Source organism: Tyto alba, unplaced genomic scaffold, assembly GCF_018691265.1.
Source record: "Tyto alba isolate M040663 unplaced genomic scaffold, T.alba_DEE_v4.0 Super-Scaffold_22, whole genome shotgun sequence".
NCBI classification, from domain to species: Eukaryota; Metazoa; Chordata; class Aves; order Strigiformes; family Tytonidae; genus Tyto; species Tyto alba.
Genome location: NW_024881296.1, coordinates 37,944,708 through 37,968,759, shown reverse-complemented (window position 1 = coordinate 37,968,759; position 24,052 = coordinate 37,944,708). Strand labels below are relative to the sequence as shown.

The 24,052-nt window shown below is 44.6% G+C and overlaps 1 protein-coding gene across 1 annotated transcript in view; it reads left to right on the top strand.

Moving 5' to 3' along the window:
• Positions 1 to 13,624: 13,624 nt before the first annotated feature.
• The window catches only part of DCBLD1 (discoidin, CUB and LCCL domain containing 1), a 49,702-nt gene continuing 39,274 nt past the window's right edge, over positions 13,625 to 24,052 (top strand). Inside the window, exon 1 of the mRNA XM_032992887.2 lies at positions 13,625 to 13,878. Within this exon, the coding sequence (XP_032848778.2) occupies positions 13,632 to 13,878 (247 nt within the window). The 5' untranslated portion in view covers positions 13,625 to 13,631. The remainder of the gene's footprint in view (positions 13,879 to 24,052) is intronic.

Below are 24,052 nucleotides of genomic sequence, written 5' to 3'. Positions count from 1 at the left end.
GCAATGGGCCCTCATTAGCTTTTGAATTTCTCAGTAAAGTAAGTGAACAAGGACCCTAAGGGCAAAAAGCCTCCCTCCATTGCCCCCGCCCCCCCTCCCTTTCTATTTATTAGTGCAACTACTAAAACAGCTGTTTGTCTGGCAATAACAGCCAGTCATTCAGGGAGTGATTTGTACAAACAGAGGGAAGACCATACAAGAGAAACCCCCTGGAGTCTGGCTCAAGATTTATATCTATCTCTGCAGATTAGAGAAGTGAGGCTGGGGGGAGGGAGAAGCAGACTGTTAAACTGGATCAAATTGGAAAGACAGTCATGCATGAGGTACTTAGCTAAACCAGTCAGGAGACAAGGATTTGTTTCTACTCATCTGCAGTAATGATGACTGGAGAAATGTCTCATTAAACGATGTACAATGATGGATTTCAGACTAGGCAAATTTGAGCTATGGAGATTAACAATAGCAAGAGATGTGAAAGCTAGGCCAGGATAGAAAATATAAGGAATGCTAAATGGTAACATTGATCTATAAATATGCTGCTAAAAAAATCAAATCTAAAAAAAAAAAAAATACGTTTTTATATATATATCAAGGCTTCCTAAATTAAGTTTGTGTAATCCTATATGACATCAGGAGAGAAAGCAAGCTAGCACAAAGTGACAATAAAAACCTTGCTGTTAAGTAGATAAAGTTTGCGCTGCTTTTTGTATTGCTTTAATACAAACTGCTTCCAGTACTTAAAGGGGGCCTACAGGAAAGTTGACGAGGGACTTTTCATAAGGCAGTGTAGTGGTAGGACAAGGGGCAATGGTTTTAAACTGACAGAGGGTAGATTTATAGTAGATATTAGGAAGGTATTCTTTATTGTGAGGGTGATGAGACCCTGGCCCAGGGTGCCCAGAGCAGCTGTGGGTGCCCCCTCCCTGGAAGGGTTCAAGGCCAGGTTGGACGGGGCTGGGAGCCCCCTGGGCTGGGGGAAGGGGGCCCTGCCCCGGGCAGGGGGGGTGGAACCAGATGATCTTTAAGGTTCCTTCCAACCCAAACCGTTCTGTGATTCTATGATTAAAGAGGATATGTTGGCAAGGTATTTGCAAAGTTCCTTAGTGATTTGTTCAGCTGTATTATCTGTTAGGTATCCTCTGATTTTACTAATCAAACATGCAATCTGAAATTTGAAGAAAACTAGATTTCAACATCCACAAGTAGCAGACAGGGCAACAGTGTAAGTGTAAAGCGGCCTGATGCAGCATGTTCGAAGAGGACTGCATGGAAAAGATGTGCAAAGGTTTTCAGAGGGGAACAGAAGGAAAGATTGCATACTGCAAAGGGAGTGATTTATTGCTCTGAACATGTAGATCAGTGTATAAGAAGATATAAAGCCAAGATTAGGAGAAAAAGACAAAAGGAGCAGAAGCAGTCATGTAGATTACATGATTCTCATAGAGATCTTCAGAACAGTCAGATGCTCAGTCTGCATAAACATCTACCATAAAAAGCTTACCTCTAACACCTCCTGGTTTCCATGGTGTTCCAAAATACCTGAACATTTAATCTCCCAGTAGCTTCATAAAAAGAAATTGCTCATCCAGCAATCCAGAAGACACCCCATCTGTATGGAGTTTCTGACAGCTGGAGAAGCAACAGTGCCCACCATGGAAACAGGAGTTAGCAGGGGCTGGATTTGACCATTTCAGTCACCTGCTTGTGAAAGTGTGTTGCTGGAGTGCCGTCTGGATGCACTGCTCGCTAACTGTTTGGTAAATATCTAGAGTTTCAGCCCTACTACCCTACAAATTCCCGCCCTCCTCTCCTTGGCTGAGCAGAGCCCCTGGGTACAGGCACTGCCACTGATCCACAGGAACAAGTAGTTTGCTTTCTCCACACATGCAAGAGGAAAGCTACTCATAGTAAAATAACTAACTAAATAAATAAATAGAAAATTAAACCATTTCTCTACAATGTTTTTGAGCCCCCAACAGACAAACACAGGCTTGTTGCAAACAACTGGAGATGTATCTGATCCCTTCTTCCTCGAGGGAGAGGGAAACTTCCCTTGGGAAGACCACAGTTAGCTGGGACTACTGACATGAGAAATCCTGGGGGTAGTCACCCAGCATCTCATTTCCACCTGTGTTAAGAGCTGAAATGGTAAATGCTGTGGGAGGGCCAGCATTTTGTTCGACTCACTAATATGTGCCAATACCACAGGCAGCCCAGACAACTCCTCTGATTTTATCCTCTAAGGGTTTCAAACCTCTCTGGAATACCAACAGCTGCCATTATTTAAGATGTGGCCTTTCCTCACTCCGTTGGGCAGAGGGGAAGACCTGAGCATTCCTCCAGCACCCCCAAATTCAGATCCACCCTGCCGAGAGGTGGCCAGTGCTGAGCCCTGCGACCATGCACCTGCCCTCTGGCTCTGGGGAAACTGAGGCTTGGTCCTGTTCCCCCAGCACAGGTCGCTGGTGACACCCGCGCTGTTTTAGGGTATCCCAGAGGTTCCCTCGGAACTGGTGATGTCTGGGCACCACGGCCGGGGGGTCCCCAGGGCAGGGCCTGTCCCATCCCCAGCCAGGAGCAGGGCAACTGGGGGGGCACCATCGGGCACCTCCCTGGGTATGGGGTGTAGGAGATGGAGACCGGCCCTGCTGTGGCATTGCTGGGGCAGAGGCTGATGGTTCCAGGGGGCTGACATGGGGTCCCGGGCTGTTGGCGGGTGGGGGGGCCCTGGGGGTACAGGCAGGGACAGCCAGGCTGAGGGTTCCCCTCAAGGCCCAGGCAGGCAGGGGTCACCCAGGAGCCAGAGGGAGCATTCAAGCATCTCAAAAGTCAGGAGGTGCCTCTGTTTAGACCATTGAACCCAGCCTGATGTCTCCATTGAATGCAATAGCAGTCGCTTGAATTTAGATGTATTGATTTTAAATTCATTATAATGCTTTAAAACAGCTTAAGTATTATCTGCCCCCAGCCAGTGTGTGCGGCCCCTCATGCTGGCACCGATGTGCCATCAGACTCACAGCAAAACAGTTGTTTGGATGTTCAACCAGCTTTACCGTCTCTTTCGCTGAGGAAATTTCCTTCCAGCTGAGGGAAGCTTCCTTCCTGAGGAAGTTTCCTTCACTGAGAAGTCAGGCAGATGCCAGGGCAAGGAGGGGTCGGCACACAGAGCTACACCTGAACACTAACAGTGAGGGTGCACACCAAGACTGAGAGGATTTATCACTCTGTGGAAGACAGCAGCCCTGACATTCCTCCTCCACTTTCCCCCCACTCCATGTTCTGAGGCCTCAGTTTCCCCTGCCTTGCCCTAGCAGCGTGGTCATTCCCCCTCGCACCGGTTCTGGTGATTTTTGATTCTCTACTGAGCTAATTCAGGTCACTGACACAGCAGAAAGCCATTCACCTTGTTGTCAAGAAAACGTTCTGCTAGCTCAGCAAGTTGAATTGACTCAACACAGCATCAGGTGAGCACCAGGAAGAGGGGAAGTAAGGCCGAGAAAGAGACCCTTTGACCCAGCTGGTTTGAACCTTCACTCTAACAGCTGCTATTGTTAACTAAATTTAGGTCTGGGGATACATCATTGTCCCTTAATAGAGAGAAGCCTGGGGAGCAGGTTCTGCTGCTCATGGTCTGTTTGAATGTGATCTTGCACAACAGAGCAGTGACCTCTCTCTGCGTTATGAAAATACAAACAATAAGAGTTGGCCTTTAATTGTGAGCACATCTGGACTCCCAAAAGATTTGCAAAACAATGACATGCTTAAGCTGTAATGACCCACACTACCTCAAGGTAAAACAGGCTAAAACAGGAGAAGCATTAAACAGGGGATGTCATACTGGTTCATATGTTTATGCTCCCAAGATTAAAGATATAACTTGGATTATGAAAAGTATATTATTTTTCCAGTGTTGCTTATATGCACAGAAAAAAGGCACACACCCCCCTCTTCTAATGCTGAAAGGACTAAGTAGAGCACAAAGAAGAAAGGAATGCACTAGAAAGAGAAAATCTCTAGATCAAAACAGACATAACAGAATTACTTATTTTAAAACAATAACTGCAATAACCATTTCTGAGAAGATTCTTCTGTATTTTTTTTCCTTTTCCAGCAATGTTGGGGATATGGAATAAATTTCAAACCAGAGAAAGACTATTCTGTGAAAAGGCTAATGTGCCCTTTTGCAGTAATCCACAGCAGAGACTACAGAAGAGACTGTACCTTTCAACCTTCTCAGGCATTTGTGTTCACAGTCCAGTATACTGGTGGATACCCATCCTAACATAAATTTCAGTGAAGGTTGAACAGCTGAGGTGCGGGCACATGCTTTCTACCATTGCTCTGCAAGCTGACAAAGTTGCACATAGCGGAGAGCTGTGGGTACAGCAATATCTTGAAACATTACACCATCAGAATCTGAAAAGTACGTACGGGCCCAAAGGGAACACTTGGCACTGTTGTCAACACAGGTTGCCCCGTTAACTTCAAGGTGGTTTAGATTAGGCCAAGAACTAAGCTAAAAGCAGAGACTCTGCCACAAGCAGGACTGCTAAGTAATAATGCTTCCTTTGGTAGTGTTTCTAAGTCCGGAAAGAGTGCCCAGGCATATACACTGCAATATCTGTATGCTAATCAAAATAGTTTACTGCTTTTTTGCACATGTTTTTCAGATAAAGACAATATACATGAGAAATTGTCTATGTGTGTATTTTTATAAGACTGGTAAAACAAAATAGCTATAAATATTTATTTTGTGTAACAACAAGTTAGCCTTCACTTGGTAGAACGGCTGTCTGCGAATGTTATCACTATTTTCTGAGTGTGGTATCTCTGTCATGCTGTTTTTGTTTCTTTTACTTCAATGTTTGCTATTTCATCGCATTAATGTAATTCCACAGATCAAAACAACAACAAAATATCCCCAGGACACTAATGCAGAACAAGAAACATTAAGAAAAAATACTGGGTTTAAGATGTGAGGAAGTAAGTGAAGGTTCATGGTCCACCACACCCAGCCTATGCAACTGGTGGAAACCAACGTGGGATGACCTACATGCACTCCAACAGTGGTTTGTAACTGAGAGGGGGCTGAAGAGCAGCCAGGCTTCCTGCTCCTGCTCATTTAGAGGATAGGTTTTGCCTCTAGATCCCCAGTAAGGAGGGCATATTGGCGGGAGTGTGGGAGAGGGATCAGATAATGCCATGAGAATGAATCAAAATCCATTTGATCTTTCTCTTTTCCAAGTAAAATCTACAAAGTCAGTCAGAAAACAGTGCCAGCATGAATCCTGGTGATTGATTAATACAGCACGGTCATCTTTTTTGAAACAGTATGTCAAATACTTAAAAATGCATAAATGGTACAGTATTCAAATGTAGACAGCAGAACTCTGAGCCTAAGAGATTATGGTAACCCCTGAAAAGGTGACGAGTCCTTGTATTGCCCAGATGAGCCAGGTGCTGCGTGAGAAAGTCAGAAGCTGCAGGGACTCAGGTCCTCTCTAGAGACCGGAGGCATATGTTTCCACTGCAGGACTATACCAGGTAATGGTATAGGTTAGTTTTGCCCTGGTTTGAGCAGCCACCAGCTCAGCCTTAGCTGAGGCTGACTGCACCAGCACCGTGCTCACCATCTGGGATTCTGGGTGTGCATCCTGCATCTTTCTGTGCAGCGCTAAGCCGAGCCGCCCCACGGCATCTCCTCTGCAAAGCTGCCTGTTTCTCTGGGCGCGTGGGTAGCGGGCATCATTGCAGGGACTTTGGCCACACACAGGTATTGTCTGACAGGGCCGGTCATGCTAGCAGAAGGTTTTCTTGTTCCTAGATTCTTAGTGCTGTTTATCCACCGGAGGAATGTCTTCGGATGAAGCCATGAAGTGTTCACTCAGACCTTTCAAACTGCTGCGGACAAGTGTGTGTGGAACAGGTAAGAAAACACACCTACTGCAGAGCCTTTAGAGTGGGAACTCAACGTGCCCGGGCAGCAAGAGCGAGAAATGAAGATTAGGCAGCAGAGCTGCTCACCCCGTGAAAAGCTGGCCCTGACCCTAACGTCTGCCCTGGGCACAGAGCAGCAGCCCGCAGGAGGTGAATTCCTGGGCTGAATCCACACAGGCAGTCAGCCCTACCCTGCCACCCTGCACAAAAAAGCACCATCGTGCTCAAGGGAAGGAAGGCAAATCGCACCCGATTTTGGTGGACAAATGCCATACTGGATATAGAGCAAAGAATTAAAATACAGGCTGAATTTAAGCCTAGCAGGCAGACTTAAGTGGGTTTCAACTACATATATCGCATTCCAAAAAGGCCTCTAGGACCATCTGTGAATCTTGGGGCCAAGAACAACCACTGGGCTAGCATAACTAAGATACAATGTATTTAATGAAAAGAAATAGACAGAGGGATACCAAAAGTTCTTACTTTGGGAAGGATTATTTGAGAAATTATATAGTCCACATAAGCCTAACTTTAAGTGATAAAAATTCTCAATTCTTGATCATTTATTATGTTACAAGGAATTAATGTTTAAAATCTACTTGAGCATTCATCAACCTGTTATGTTTACTTTCTGTTATCCAGTTATCTTTGACAAGGAACCTAGGGTAGGCTCCAAATTATTTATTTCATAAACAGGCACAATAATACATTGAATACTATAATTAAAAAATTGAGAAAATATTCAAACTCAAGCCCACTTTTTTTTAAATTATTTTTTTAAAAGGCAAAAAGATCTTTACAAAGACAGATTACATTTGATCATTTTTTTACATTTAATAAATAGCTTGGTCTTAAAAGCAATTGATAGTGAACCCTTAACCTATATATATATATATATATATACAGTTGTAACCCACAGCTGTGACAGTTATGAATTATGCTCCAATATTATGGGAAAAGTTGCACAAGAAGCTTTTTCTCAGTACATAATGATTATTGCAGATTTATGAGCCATGCTTCCACTATGCATAACTGGCTTACTTCTGTGAAGTTCCGGAGGAGTGCAGACTTCCACGGGGCCCAAAGTGAGCATGGGGAGGGAGCACAGTCCCACGCATCACTACTTGATGAATTAATAAACGTGATTCCCACCCCTCTTCAAAGGAATCAACTGAAGGGTAAGAGGGCCATCTCTGGACTTACTTTGCAACCCCTGAGGCTTTCTACCTGAGGTCATATCTCACCCTGCAAGAAAACTGCAATGTGGCATGAACACTTGAAATTAGGAAGAAGGGCTAGATCTGGAGTAAGCAGGATGATTTCTTTTAAACCAGGCAGTCACTCAGCTCACACTTGTATTTGCTTTCAGCTCTCTGAGCTCTTACTCATATGGCCAGGGGTATAGTGATCAATAAAACACTATGTAAACTGCCCTCCCTAGTATACATGAGAATAAGTGTCACACTCGTTATATTAGAAATGGGTAAACTCTGCTTACTTGCATTCACCTTCCATTACTCCACATTTTTTTTGGAAGAATATAACTAGACTGATTGCTGTCTTTATTAAAAAGGAGTGTGATTCAAACATAATTTGTTATTCCTGGAAGTGACCGCAGGATTGCTTCATATTTTGCACAAGTAATTTCTTAGCTCCTACTTGGATACAGCCTCATAAACATGAGTAAATGATTAAGACTACTTGTTTCTCATGGAAAAAAAATGCAGACTATGCAAATTCAGCTGTGAACTGCCCCCAAGGAAAAAAAAAAATAAAGTGCTAGTTAAAAATTACATGCTACCTATGTATTAAGGGGAGAAAAGTTATTATTTTTCAAATGTATGAGGGCTAATACCTTACATAAACAGGAAAACTTTTTAAAACACCTATAAGGAACAATGAGAGCTTTGTCACTGACAAATTGATCAAGGATGCTGCCAACTAGTAAGTTAGAAAACCGTAGGCTTTGTTTTGACAAAGAGTGTCGTGAATCTCTAGATCATAATATTTTTCAAGGCAACCCTAAAACAATATGTTTAAATGAAGAGGAACATTCTGGCCCATATTTCTTAACAGAATTTAAGACAGCAGCATGGCATGTCTGGTTGATTGTCTTCAAAATCCGGATGATTAGCAACTTTATTTAATTTTGCTTGAAAGTAAGAAAAATTATGACCTAAGACAGCCAAGCAGCTGTGAGAAACTGCAAAATATGTGGCAGTGGGACAAATGATTAGTCTTCAGCTTGGTCTCATAATCACATCATAATAGGTGACATGATTGGATAGGTTACAGTAATTAAAGTGATTAAAAGTGCACATTCATCCCCTGTATGGCTCTCATTAGAGTTACACCCAACTGCTACTGCTGTAGTGAATGAGGCTACATACCCTCTTAGCATCCAATTATCCCATAGGCATCCCCTGCCAGTGCTGGTAAGGGCCCTGCTACCACTTCCACTCAGGGAGGACCTGTCAGTTCTCTGCTGCTGGGAGGAAAAAAAAAAAAAAAAAAAAAAAAAAAAAAAATAAAAGGACAAAAGTCTTGAAGCCTGCTGCAGTTTGGTTTTCTCACCCAGAGATTATTACCTGAATTTATTGCCCACAGTTTCTTCTTCCATGTTTTTAAGGTCTAAGAATATTTATGGTCTCTCCCCCCTGGGTTTTTTGCCACCAGTGTAATTGCATAATGCCAGTATTACGGCTCCAGCTCATCCGTATGGGTGTGGGCAGGTTAAACTGCTTCTTCCATCTGAAGTTATTTCTGTGTGATTTTTGTCTCGTGTTTCCATTAAAGTAATGAAGCGCTCAGTCATGATATCCTCTTAGCTACCTGTTCGGAACTACATGAAAAGTGAAAATGTGATTTTACTGACTCCTTCGCTCCTGTCCATATTCACACCCGGAGAGGGATGCTTACGGGCAGCAAGGATGCAGGTTGCTAAGGTGAGCCTCACCCGAACCGAGGCTGGCTCTGACAAGGAGAGCTCAGCCCCGCAGTCTGTTACAAATGGAGAAGACATTTTTTTGCAGCAGTAGTTGGGTGAATATCCAGAAGCCCAGAGGAGTCCTGGAGGTCAGTCCATCTCCAGCTGATTTAATGGTGTACAGACCTTAATAGAGGGTGGTCTTACAGAGGCTGAAATGTCTTTGCTGCTCCATGGGCACGGCCTTAGCCTTCCAACGATAAAAACAACACAGTATACTGTGTCCATTAAATACTCTACATATACAGAATAATTCAGGTGTGCCTCAAGGAACTTTCTAGACTTTCTAAGCCATGCCATAGCCTTGCAGCAGCACTGATTTTGCTGTAACCTAACCATTTTTACCAAGGAGGGCTCCTCACATATCATATACAAATGCTGAACCTAGACACATCTCAGGCTTTTACTTTATGCGTTTTATTTTCTGACTTTTTTTATACAACCACCACATACACTCCTGGCAGAACACAGAGATCAACAACCAGAGCATTTTGTTCTCAGCTTTACCCTGCAAAACCATTATACTATTTGCTTTGCTCCAATGAAAATGCAAAACCTGGCCCAGGTATGAAGACCGTTAACAGGCCTCTCGACCTGCAAGCTATCCTTCTGCTAAATGATGAGATTAACACACCTCTCAAATCCCTAGAATTGTTCTTGTGCTTTTTAATTTCTGACTTCAGGTCCTTTCCACCTCACAATGCCTTCCCATTCCTCCCTCTTCTTCCACACAGTTAGCAAAGAAAGTGCTTACAACTTATGACAAACATGAACTTCCCTGTTAGCCACCCAAAACAAGGCTGCTCCAATATGATGAAACTTAAACCTCTTTGTACAAATCAGATTTTTGACATCTTTTGGGTTTGTTTGGTTTTTTGTTTTTTGTTTTTCCTAGAACGTGTATGAAACAAGATGCTTTTGAAAGAAAGTATGTATACAGTGTAAAGCCTGTTGCAAGTCAAGCTTAGGTAAACTCTTCAGTGTGTCTTTCCTTCCTCCTCTGACCCTTGCCCCAGACAAACTACCAGCTTAACATCACACAAGATACACAAGGACTCATTAGATGCTTTACATCTGCTTAGAAGCAGCTCTTTCAGTGTGAGTTATATACAAGTATGTAACAGTATACAAGTATAGGTAAGAAGGTAAATCCATGAAACTATATACTGTACAACTCTATAAATGAAACCTGTGTATGTCCCCAACATATTGACCAACCACCTTCTAAAGTGTTTTGAGCTGTTTTTGTCCTGTTTTGTTGTTCATCCTGAGGCCAGACATCTGTGGAGTTATAACATAATTTCTCATTTGCAGGTGGCTGCACAGTAAAGGTATCCATATAATGAATACTAGATGAGATACATTATCTAGTTGTAAATGATTCAGCTAATACCATTTGCATGAAACACACAAAATATTCCTAACTTGTATGCTTAGAAAGCTAACTGTAAGGGAAGAGCACATGCTCATGGTAAAAAGTAGCTCGTCTACATCATTGGGTGAATCCTGTCTCTTCCAAATTAAGTCAGTGACCAAAGTCAGCTGCACTGAGCTGTCAGAAGTGGTCTGCCAGGGAGTTTTCAGGTTGTGAAGCTCCCACTGTGTGACATCCCCACAAGAGTGACACCCCCACAAAGTTATTAGTCAGGCTCGATGTATGCCTTCTTTCTGAATTAATCTTTTGCCTTGAGTCAAAGCCGTTCCCTTTAAAACTGTATTCACTTAAAAGCTGGTTTTAGTTCTCCTCCTTACAAAGGGAAATTTGGAAAAGTACCCACGAACTAATGTACCAATGTGACGGGTTACACAAGTCCTTGAATAACAGCTTTGAGAGCCATAGACTACTTCATTCATCTTAATGATTATTTAATCTTGGAAGCTGACAGTAAGTTCCTGGCCTACAGCATATTGAAAACTGACAGGGAGAGGGCATGATAAAGTAATGTGAAATTAATAGCAAAATAAATAATACAGAAGATACTGCACTGATCGTGTTATTCATTATCCTACTGAAGTCAATAGGAAAGCCGTGTTTCCAACACCTTCTGAAAGAGGTGCAGAGCTTCCACCTGAGCATTATACATGTTTGCAAGGAGAAACATGTGGCCTTGGACACACAACCAGCTCCTGCTGAACCCAGGGTGGTGAGAAGATTGAAGAGGCAGCCTGCCTGCCCTTCCACCAGTGCTCTCCTGAACAATAAACTCCTTCACCAATTGTAAAAGGAAAACAAATACCACTCCCACATATTTTACAGCCTCAGCTCCAAGGGCGTGAGTTATCAGTTTATTCCAAATCATTGGAATAAAAATAACTGTGAAGGGAATTATTCTCTAGCTATCTGTCCCAGAGGGTATAGCCAAACCTCCAACAAGGGTTGTGACAGGCAAGAACCATTTGGAGCTTCCAAGACTGCTAACTTGCCCGTACCAATTGCCAACCACCCGGGTTCTGCTGAGGGCTCAGCACAAGCACCATGGCAGAGGTTTTTGCATATTAAATTGCCCGGGATCACCAGACCCAGGTTATTGCAGCACTGCCTCCGTAAGGTTACTTGGGATTGACTTGCAGGACTTTTATGCCGACATTTATGATGACCCTTTACAAATACAATGAAAACCTGGCACTGTTATTAAAGAATATATTCTAGATCTCAGTTGATGGAATGCAAATCAGTACAATTCCCAGTAGCAACCTGTGTATGACTGACTGGTTTTGATTGCCCACTGAGACTAATACAAAGCAATGCATGCTCTTACGTTGTTATGTTGATTTTCAATAACTGCAGCTCTTTCAAAGGTAATACATGTTTTGCAACATCTATATTGTCCGATTTATTTCTTTCCTCCGTGTTTTCATTTATGTTGGGTCTCATTTGTAGGTTTTTAACCAGCTTTTGGTAGTGAAGAAGCTATTTTCTATGATCACGATATTTTCACCAATTCTGGGTTCTTTTTAAACCCAGCCGTGTACAAATCATCCTCATTTGTACACATTTGTTCCTGACAATCTGGGAGACAAATACAGGAACAGGCCACTTTTATTCACATGGACTCTTTAAAAGTCTCTCGGCCTTCAGAGTCTTGAAGGGAGAGACCCACCACAACCTCCTTCAGCCAGAAGGATGTTGGCATTTGCTGACAAGGTCCAGCGAGGATTAGTCTGTTAAACTGCCGCAGTAAGGAACGCTCTGCCTCACACCATGTCCAACTTTTTAGTCTAGATTCCAAACTCTCCTTTGCAAAGAAGGGGTAAGTCTCAAATACTAAAACCCTGTGTTAAATACATATACCAAGAATGCAATGTACCGGTTACATGGTAAAAAATACGCCTGATCGCATATGGTGTCTGAAAAGTTAAAAACCAGACATTAACACTTACAAAACAAGAGCTCAAATAGAATAAAGGTTTACTAAACTTGACTTGTTCTAAAGCGCTATAAAAAATCTAACAATTATCAGTCGTCTCAAGGACATGCAAGTTAATGACATACTTCAGTTTAGCACAGCAGCGCAGTGTTTCTGACCTGCCAGCAGCACGAATCCACCCACCTCGCAGCAGCCCGGCCCCGACGAGGCTGCAGAAGAGTCAGACAGGCTACTTTGAATTCTCCAGCACACTTTTCAAAGGCCAACCGCCGGCGCCTGTTTAATGTGCGAGTCTCCCGCGGCTGCTGCTGACACCGCAGCCTTTTCCCCACTACGCACCTGCGACCCCCACTTATGCCCCAGGTTTTCTCCAGAGCCCGGCAGCCTTTTTTTTTTTTTTAAAAAAAAAACAAAAAAAAAACAAAAAAAAAAAAAAAAAAAAAACAAAACTCAGCCCCGAGCTTTACGGCACAAAAGCTCGCCCACGGTTAAACGCGCCTTCCGCACCCCTGCGTGGGGATACCAGCCCCGGGGCAGGTTACGGGAGCGGGGAGCCCCGGCACCACCACCCCAGCTCCCGCTGCAGGGGCCGGACCCTCCCGTTTGCCCCCGTACGGCTGCGTGCCCGCCGGCCCCACTCGTGTCCATCCCCGCGCACCCCACGACCCCCCTTCCCGCTGTGGCAGCGGGAGCGCCGCCTGGGAATTAGCCTGCAAACGGCAAAATAACCCTATTCGCTTCAATATATATATATACATATGTATTTACATGGGTGCGTATATAGAGAGATATGTCCAGATATATGGCCTGCCAACTTCGGGGGGTCGCAGGCGATGCTCGGGACTGCGCCGGTTTGGGGAAGCCCCACAACCTCGGGGAGCTTCTTCCCCCCACAACCTCGGGGAACTTCTTCCCCCCACAACCTCGGGGAGCTTCTTCCCCCCACAACCTCGGGGAGCTTCTTCCCCCCCCGGCCCAGGAGCAGCGGTGGGTGGAAGAAGCAGCACCCGGGAGCGGAGGGGAAGGGGGATGAGGGGGAACCGAGCCGGCCCCTCGGTCCGCGGCAGGAGGAGGAGGAGGAGGAGGAGGAGGGGGAGGAAGAGGAGGAGGAGGAGGTGCCCCGCGCTGCAGCCCAATGGGAATAGTGGCGCTTCCCTTTCTCCCGCTTCCTTTCTCCACCCCCAGCCCCGGGCTGGGGAGGCGGGAGGCGGCAGCAGCGCTGCAGCCCCGGCCACCGGCGGGGCCACCGGCAGCCCCGTACGGCCCCTTCTCCGCCCAAACACCTGCGGGGGGGGGGGGGGGGGGGGGGGGGCAGGAGGAGGAGGAGGAGGAGGAGGAGGATGCCGGGGGGCGGCCGCCCCCCTCCTCGGGAGCGCGGGCCGGCCCCGGAGCCGCCCCGGCGAGGAAGAGGAGGAGGAGGAGAGGAAGAGAAAGGAGCAGGAGGGAAGTGGGGAAGTTGTGCTTCGCCCGCCCCGCCGAGAGCCGGAGCCATGGGCCCCGCCGGGGGGGCGCCGGCTGCCCCCTCGCTGCTGCTCTTGCTGCTGCTCGGAGCCTCGGCCCCGCTCTGGCTGCGGGCGGAGACGCTGGGTGAGTCCCGGGGAGGGGGGGGGGGGGGGGGCAGCCTGCGCTGGGGGCGAGCGGTGGGGTGTTTGGGGGGGGGGGGGGGGATCCCCGCCTTGTTGCTCCGCGGGAGCGCAGCCTGAGCTGCTGGCGTGGGGGGGTGGGGGGGGCTGTACGTAGCTGACCTGGTTAATCCCCGCCGGGTTTGTAGCCGCGAGATTAAAGCGGTGACCGGCCGTACGGTAAACGGGCATTATGGCTTTCGTGGGTCTTTCGTTAATTAGGACTTTTTCACCACTTGTTCGACTTTAAAAAAGACCCTGCCCCCCCCCCCCCCCCCCCCCCCCCCCCCCCTCCAGGAGCCCGGGCGCTGGGCCACCGGCAGCCCCTGCCCCGCAGCTGCACCCTCGCTCGGAAAGAGAAATGCCTTTACTCGCGGCGGGACGGAGTTTCGTCGCAATCTGAAGGGGATTTTACGAGCCCTTTTGCGATGCCGCTGCTTGCTAAAACGAGGGCCCGGGTACTGCCCCCTCCGCGCTGTGTTTAGGGGCGGCTCGCGGTTCGGCTCCCGGGTGTAAACTGCGAGTACGGCTGGCTTCTACCGGGGAGCTGCAACCTTTGGGCTTGTGGCATTGCATGGCCTGATGCATCCGTGGTAGAAGAGTTCACTGACAGCTACTGGTAAAATAGCTAACGCTAGAAATTAAACATCGTAATTAGCTTGGCAGCGCGTTCAGATAAATTAATAGTCCCGGTATTAATGTTCCAACTTGGGTGCAAATTCCAGAACCCAGTGCTGTGCATTAGCATTTCATCCAGGCAGTGGTACAAAGTACTTTGGCTGATTTATACCTGTGTTTTCCATAACTTCCTATTAATGCAGATTTCTGATACAGATCTCTACAGAAGGGAAAATTGGGGTGTGAGTTATGTCGCCTTTCCACTTCCCAGCTTCATGCCAGCTTTGCTATTCTGTCCTCAATATGTTTCCCTGTTTTGAGGCTCCAAGTTGATATGTTCCCAGAAACATGTGTAGCAAAGGAAAAATATTCCCTCGATCTCCTCTCTTCATCATTGTTTTGGCGGGTTTTTTTGGTTGCTTCCTCCTTCACCAATGTTTGTCTCCCACATGATGACATCAAGGAGAAAGTCATTTGGAGAGTCAGTTAGAAATAGTAAATTTGCTGGGATCTCTGGGGGGTTTTGTGCATACAGTGACACTAAGCAGTAAGTATGAATCCTACTCCTGGTCCGTCTTCCCAAATCAATTGGTAAAAGCAGTTATGTTGTATTGATGTTAAAAATGTTTCTACTATCAAACCAACAGCACAGAAACACAAGTAATATTTTGCTTGTTTCTCTTTGGACCAAACTCGAATTTACCAGACAGTCCGTCTATTGTCTGAAAAGCAGAAGAGATTTTGACCCCTGTCTTTCCTTTCTCCTTAGGGGGCAGCTATTTTATTTGTTTGTTTATTGATATTGCCCTATAAATTAGAGGCTAAGTGTTCTAAAGTCACACCAGTGGAGAAAGGAGATAAGGGTAAGTGGATACAAACTTCCTGTTACACAAGCTTCTTGACTTGATTTAAAAGTTGCAATGGAGCAGGACAAGTGCCAGAGTGAATCAGGCTCAAGTTTCAGTTAATTCTGTATCTTGTCACCACTGGTGTCTCCCACCAGCTGGTTCAAAGAAAGATGCGCTGGTTTAAATATATTGATTTAAAAATACTCATTTTTAAAAATAAAGTAGTACATTTTTCTGGCTTCTCATGAGCTGGATGCATAACCTGCTTTTTTTCATGACCAGCTCGCCTTCCTCTTCAGTTTTTCCCGAGGGTTGCTACAGAACAAGGATGAAGCTGCTGTTACAGCTTCTGTTCTCTTAAGTTTTAAATAAAGGAAAGGCCCCTGTTTTTACTATGGCTTGGTTACTTCATCTCATGGCTCGTAGCTGAGTGTGGCTGCAGAGCCCAGGTGTCTGCACTTGAAAATATGTTAAATGTGCGTGTTGTCTAAGGACATCTATGAAACATGGAATTTTGTTGTTCATAGAAGGATGATAGGAGAGGCTGAGCATTCAGGGAACTGATTTTAATTAAAACATATTTATAAGCTTAGTAGGTCTCACCTGGGGACAAATATCACATCTATGACTGTGCGTGAGTAATAAATAGCTTTGGGATTTATAATAAAAGTTTCTTCTCTTCCCTTTTTATTCTGCTCTACGTTGATCTTAACTTCTCTTGTGGTTTCAGTTGCCAGTTTTTTGCTGACAACTGCAAAATATACCTTGTTCCCTGCCTGCAAACCTCACACAGCTGTGCCTGACCTGGTATCTCTTCTCAAAAATCTCCTTCCAGCAGTTCGAACCCAAGGCAGAAAAGAGGCAAACCTGAACACGTTATCTTTGCCTTTCACTGTTCTCTGTTTTTAAGTCTGCTCTCATTGAGCGAGACCTTGAACCATGTAATTGTGGGCAGCAGATATCTAAATTGGAGTTGAATCCGAGTCTGTCTTCAATTACATTGCTGGCCAGCAGGACTTAAAACTGATCTGACGGTTGGTCGGTTGTAGGAAGGTATAAGAGGAAGGGGGATTTTACTCTATGAAAAAAACAAGAGTTAAGCCACTGCTCGTGTTATAACTCACTTATTTTCACTTCAAATAAAGCACAGCAATGAAACTAGTTCACGTGGGGTTTGCAGATCAGCGTCTGAATGTGAACTTCGCTTGCAGTATTCCTGGGTCTGTCGGCAGTTGCGCCCAGTGCCCAGTTAGAAGGATTGATGGGCTTTTTCTAACATTTTAGCATTTGGAGGCGAGGCTGTTACTGCACACCCTGTAGTTACATTAAGTAATTATGAGAGATTATACCTGTTCTCAGGGGCTTGTGCAAAACCTGTACAGGAAGAATATTGGTGTGATCATGCTAATCCATTTTGCATGCCCATTTCCAGCAGTTTGAAATGCAGAACGAGATGAATCTTTCCTGTACCCACCCCCCTCCAGTTTCTGACTATAAGCGATTGGTAAATTTTCAGTTTGTTTGCGTTTTGTCCTTATGTCTGCTTCTTTCCTTGGCTCCCTCTAGCTTGCCTTGTGAATGCTGACTGGAATCGCTAAAGAGGGAGGCAACAGTTTTCCGGCTGCAGTTCATAAGCAATGCATGTACCCACCACATGAAAACTGCAATGTTTTCAGTTGCACAGGCTTTTGCTATAAATATCTCTAAAGCCCTTTATATCTACTTCTCTTCAGGTTATCAGGGGCCATATTGCAAACAAAATCAGAGACAGGGAGGCCACCGGGAGTGTCACTGACAAAGGAGGGAGGAAAAGATGCCTTGGGGAAGTTATTACCTGCACATGTGTGTAACACACATGGCTCTTGAACCGTATTTCATGCAAATTACTTGTTGATTTGTGTATGCAAAAAAAAAACAAACCCCAAAACATTCTATTTATTGAAACTGTGCAGCCTTTAGTCCGCTGGAGCTGCATGTGTAGTGTGGTAAAATACAGTTTGAGAGACACTGACTTTGTGGATGCTTACACGACTGTGTAGAGATGCCTCTCAAAGCTATTTCAGGTACCAGAAGCAGTACAGTTTTGAAAGCCCATCTGAGCTAACACACCGTGCCAAGCGGTGGGGTCCTGAGTGCTGGCGGGCACTGAAGTCCTCAGCAGAGACAGCGCTGTAGTTTGGGGCCGGCTGTATCATATCAGATGCTCTCCTGTGGCATGTACTTATCAACACATGAGTTTGCACCATCTGCTAAGAATAAAACAAGCCAGACAAAATCAAAATAAAATCCCTCCGACTGGATTCGGTGGAACTGCGTTGGATCCCAACTATCTGCAATAAAAAATGTTAATAGCAGTGCATAAGAATGAGCACGCAACTTCCCCAAAAGGTTTAATTAGCATTACAACTGGGAGTAGGAAACTCAAATTGGGACAATCTAATAGTGATGTTTAAATAAAAAAGGATAGTGGTTTGACTAGTTTTAAGACTACACAGATATCTTAATTTTTGCTTTCAGAATAAATTATGAACTCTCTAATTAAACTGATTTTTGTCTGTGAAAATTGTGTGAGCGCTAAAGCCGCATTTTTGAGGTTGGCTGAATGCTTGCACATAGAGAGGCTGCCAGTAGTTATGGTTAGGATTGTTGATCCTGTATAATTAAGCCTGGGAGCTGAGAGTGTTAGGAGGAGGAGGAAACAGTTTGGTCTTTCATTCCCTCCCTCCCTGCCTCTTCTTTCGACAGAACCAGGGCTTGGCCTCTCAGGAGTTTCCTTCCAAGATGTGAAGGCTTAGTTTGGTGGTGGTGGGACTTTCTCATCCTCCCTGGGCAGGATTTCCAGTCCCAGTGCGCTCCTGCTCGTTATTTCTGTTTCCCTGATGGGATGGGGCTGCTCCTCCACATAAGCAGAAGGAAGGATGAGGACACCCAGGCTGTGCTGGTTTTGACCACCTCCAAAAAGCATCAGTAAAGGTGTTTTCATGCACCATGAAGAGGGACAGAAGGATAAATGGGGAAAGCAGAGCAGGACAAGGCTAGAAACCCAGGCCCAAGGCCTCCTACAAGACTGGGTTCTTCATTTTGATATTTAATATCACACGTTTAGGCTCAAGCTGCTACTGTAATTACAGTAATGTTCATCAGGCATTTAGTAAAGCTCTAAAACGTTGTTTCTTCCCACAGCTGCTGCAGAAACCTTGTTTCCATCACAGTTTTAATCTGTGATGTTCAAGTTTCTGGCACCTCCACCACAAATTGTTCAACGATATTGGATTTCAGTCTAACGCTTTGACATTAAAGCTGAAGTCATGTTGATGTCATCTTCCAGATGTTCATGTCTACTGAACAAAAATTGTGTTTATTTGTTTTATTTCAAATTACAAAAACACATGGGGAATTCTGGATGCAATCCCTCATGCTATACAAAGGCCCGTGTGTCCTGTCAGAAATCAAACAAAACTTTTCTTCATGATATAGTAGGAGAGACCTCCAAATACTGGGAACATAGGTGGATTTCTTCACCCATCTGAACAGAATGGCTTTGTTACGTGCCTGAGTCTTGTTTTTGCAGCTGCGGTAACTGTGCAGAAGGGAGACATGCGGCTTCTGTATTTTACTATAATACTACTTGTATTTTGCTCTGGTGCCACACAAGTTCTGTGTTGGTGGGTTGCTTTGGCTTAATAGTCAGCTGTGTTTCATTTGTAAAACAAGCTCGTAACAAAAAAAAAAAAAAAAAAAGAAAAAAGTCCATTTTGTCCTTCAGGTATGAAAAAATACATTTTTCACCTGTAAAATAAATAAATTTGAACATGCTGTGGGTCCCCCTCCTCTGGGAGGCTTTGGCAGCAAGGTCCATGGTCCAACACTGGAGCTGTTGTCCTCCCTGTTGTCTCAGCTTGCTCCTAAAGCCAAGAGTTTGTATTATCCCACATTTCTTGTGTCAGCACAGTACAGGGGAATTGACATTGAAATGCCTGGGAGCCACAGTGCTGAAGGCTTTAAACCAGAATTTCAGTACGTAAGCTGTAATATGAAGTATTGTGTCACATGTGATGAGTACTTGGGTGGTCGTAAGTTAACAGTTTCAAACCCAAGAAAGAGTCAGCACTTGCTGATCTATTAGTATTTTGTTACAGACAGAAGAGGCATAGTTAAACTCGTGGTCCTTAGAACAGGTATCTGAGAAGATACTGACTTTCAAGAAGTTCTAATGCTGGTGTTTTGAAAATGGATTTTGAAGATGGATCTGCTATTTTTTTTAGATGAAATTCAGTCCCTGTGTTCTCTAGGTGGAAAGCAAAATAATACTGTATCAAAATAAATTGAGCAGTTACACTGAGGTATTCACTCTTGAGATGAGTGAAAGACTGTTCAGATCTTTCTGCTGTACCCTGTTTCAAAACTTGAGAACATGATTGTTTGATACTACTGCTAATAAAAAAATCCAGTCAAATAAAATAAAACTATGGAGTTTCAGTATAAGTGGTGTACACAGGATGGCATAAAAAATTCGTTTCTGCGCTATTTTTCACATCCATTTGCAAATACCTTTTATGCAGTCTCGTACTGACATGTCACGGAAGAGACAGAAATGACGCTGCGGATCATCAAATGATGATGTGGACCATACAGCGCCACAACCAGCACTATAGTACTTAAGTAATGGTGTGGCTGCTTTCCTTTATTTTTTTACTTTCTGCTGTCTTTCACAGCAACTCTATATGTAACCACAGTGAACCAGAGATCACAGAATTTCCTGGTTATGGAGCCTCTGAGCATGCCATTCTGGTTAATACCTTGATGACAAGTTTCAGGCAGGCTGGTCGGATGAGAATAGTGGAAAAGGTATTTCTTGCTTTCAGTGCTCCAGGTCAGAAGCCTAATGTAGCTCTTTGGATGTTTCTTCATCTTAGTTCAGTTAATTTTGGCTTCCATTTCTACTGGAGTTGTAAGAAGCCACTTGTTAGGTTGCAATAACCATGGAGGAAGTAGCTAATTTCCCAAAAGTTGGGTTGACTGAGTCAAAAGGCAAAACAGAAAATTGTGTCTTGGTAATAAATGGCAATTATTGTTTCCATCACAAGCCAATTCATTTTCTGTTGAGATATTTGTTAATTTATACCTTGGGGATAAGGAGGGGGGGGTTGCGTAACTTGCTTTGGGAAAAGTGGTGTGCTTTCTGTTGTCCCTTTCTACTAACAAATCACATATTTCACCTAGGCGTACAGGCAAAAAAGGTGAATGTGTGATTTTTCAAGCAAGCCAGGACAGGTTTGCTTCCAAGAAAAAAGACCACTTGCAATCATTGGTAACTGTCGATCTTGCCTGATTTGTATCACACTAACAAGGGAATTACATATTAAAAAAAGAGTGGTGGTGGTTTCATTCTATCTCGTTCAGCCACTTCCTCTTACCCAAATTAAAGCTGTTTTGAAATCTTGCCTTCCCACCTGCTACTGTAACTGGAACAGCTCTGCTTCAGCCTCTCCTTACCCTGGTGTCTCTGCATTCCCTGTCCCTGTGGGTTTGTCAGTCCTTAGCACTGCTGTGAATATTCCTATTCCTGTGCAACCCAATATTCGAGTCTGGCCCTGAGCTTGCAGCATATGTTTCCCACAGAGTCCAAATTTGGTGCTATATACTGTAAGTTAATCTCCAGTATAACATAGCAAAGAGAAAAACCTGGGAAAAAAACAGATGGAGAAAGTAGAGCAAACAATTTGCATATATATGATATGTCTCTCAGTTAAGATTAGCATTTCCTACTTCGCCTGAAAAGCCCTTAATAGAAATCCAACCGCATGTTTTCCCAAATCAGCAGAATCAGAGGAGGTGCCCTAATGGCACAATGTCCCCCCAACCCGGAGGGACCCCAGCACGATGGGGTAAGTGGTGGGCTCCGTCTCCTGCTGTGGCCCCGTGTCCGTGCCACACTGCTGGGATGGTGTGGGCAGAGGGACAGGGAAGAAACCCCTCGCTGGGATATTTGTTCCCCACAGCCTTTATAGCACTGAAGCTTCACCAGGGTCCCAAGTGGTGTCACTCTTTGCGGGTGGCTGGTGGAGGAACATGACTGTCTTTCCATTTATTTAGTTCTTCAAGGTTCCTTCTGAGCGTGCGGTTACAAGCGCTCGGGCAATGAACTCAGTGCCTTCTCAGCACCTCTGCACTTGAGGTGCATAATGTGGACGAGTATCTTAAAGTAGGCAGGCGTTTGTTAGAAAACAAAAAAATCAACTTTCCTTTTGCAAAAAGGGGACCCTATGCTTAAGGTTCCTCTGAAATTTCCGTAAACGCGGAGCTCCATTCTCTTTACTGTTTCCAAAAACACACGGGCTAATACAGCGTTGAAGTGGTCAATCACAGCAATATGCTGCATCCATAAAAGAAAAGCATTCACAAATATTAAGTGCGGCTACGCAGGGAAAAAATAAATAAATTAAAAATTACAAATCTCTTTTGTTGCAGCTGTTAAAAAGGCATAGAAGTTTTCTCACACCCACAGGCTTGAGAGTGCTGTATTTAGAGTGCTGAAAAGCAAATTCCAGTGCTGAAACTTGCTTCTCTGGAGGGCTACATTTGGTTATACTGCCTAAGTCCTGGAAGCAGTAACTAAAACATACTTATTTTTGACATGTACTCCGATACTGTCTGTCTTTCACAGATTGTGATGGAACCAGATAGTGATCCTGAAAAGCAAAGGCAAACCTAGTTTGCTACTATTTCTGGGTATTTAATAGAAGCAAAGCAAGAAAACTCTATGATGGTGTTTACATTTTTGTGGAAACCTTGTCCTTTACGCGTTGCAGGATCATGTTCTTTACAGAATGCAGCAATTTCTTAATCCTGTGTCCTCATAAATAATTCATTGGAAAGGGATTACCAGGCTGTAACTGCCGTTCTCTCCTTTGAGCAGTGTGATTTCTACAGTAATCTGAATCATCTTGTCACTGAGGTCTCATGAGTAAACGTAGCCAGGTAGTGTTAGGTTTTGTCCTGACATAAGTCCCTAAGATGAATATGGAGATGAGATGGTTGCTCTCCAGAAAGTTATTTGATTAAGTGGCAATATTAATCAAGTCTTTATGGGTACAGCGAAACTGGAAGTGTTTCATTGTGTGAGTTTCTGGTTCACATCTGCGTTAGTTTAAGTAAGACTTTCTCTACTACTTGTTAAGGTTGCAAACCTGAACGCTGAGTGTAAAGTTCCCTCTTTAGGGGAGTATGGCTTCCTGTTGATTGAAGAAGTTGCTCATGAGGAAATTTTTGCTTTTGTTTGACATTTTAGCAGCTAAATAAATGAAATGTCACGTCTTGCTAGGTTTTTGTCTTTGCAGACTTCTTCAAAGATGAGAGATTTTGGGGGAGTAAAAGCTGCCCAGGCTGTTTATGGCAATCCAGCAAAGTCATTGCCATGTAGGTTAGCACAGCTGGAAAGATTTCCCCAGCTACTGGCATATGGCTGTGCCTGCAATTGCTGAAAAAACTTTGGAAAATGGCAGTATGGTTGCAAACTACTTTGCTAGATAAGGCACTTAGAATGGTTATCAGGGATTTTTTTTTTTTTTTTTTTTTTTCCTATACTTGATGGTGATCCAACTGGTTACCAAAATAACTTCTTAAATGTTTGAGGCAGAGCATCTCCTGAGGCCGGCTGCAGGGAACACCCCGAGGAAAGCCAGCCCGCAGCCGCAGCCCGGACGGCCGGGGGGGCGAGCGATCGCAGCTGGGCGTGTGGTGGGAATTTGTGATTTATGGAACCACTGCGGAACCAATTGGCGATCATTTGCTGCTTTCTCATTCCTACTTTAAGAGGGGCATTACGGTAAATAATGTCTGCGAAGAGGAGGGAAAAACATGCTGTGGTTTGTTTGACCTCCTTCTCCCTTTGCATCCCTTTGAAGTCGGTAAGTAAATAATTTGGGCAACGAAATCAGCACTCCACAATGTTCCTTTGTTTCTTCTGCTGCCCTACCTTCCCTTCCTGCTCTTGGCCCTCCTCCCAGCCACTGCTTGGTTAGCCTGGGCAGCAAAATGGTTGTCCTGAAAAGCTGCTGCAGCACAGGGGTTAAAATGTTTCCTGGGAATCTAATGTAGTCAAACAAATGAAAATGCAATGCAAAGAAAAAGTTTACACACTATTTATTTTTCCTTCTGCAGTAGGGCGTGCTGCAAAGTAGAGAACCTCTTGACTTGAAAAGGTATTAATACTAATTTAAAGGCCATGGAAGATTGCAGCCACTGTTTTTTTCAGATGATTATAGACTTGCCTTCATTTTCAGTGGTTTCTTTCCTTATTTGAAACTAGTTTTTGCTGTATCCACAAAATACTGTAAAGAATGTAAAGCCGGACTTCTGAAAAAAGCTGCTGTGGATTTATATACCTCTTCAGATGCAGGGCTCAGCCAGCAGCTCATCTGGTGTGAATGGCATCTGCCCTGAAATTGGTGGTTTGTGAAATCCCCAGACGCGTGGTCACCCCACTCCCCACTGCCCCTCATGACACCCGTGGGTCTGGGCCCCTGCACCGGCGGGGAGGAGCGCTGGGGGTACCTGCCTGCCCAGCGATGCCTCAGGCTTATGGTGTTACCCTTCATTTTTGTTACCTGCTTGAGCCCACTGCCAGGAAAAGCAGAGGTCTGACATCTTTCATCATTCTCTGCAGAAGTG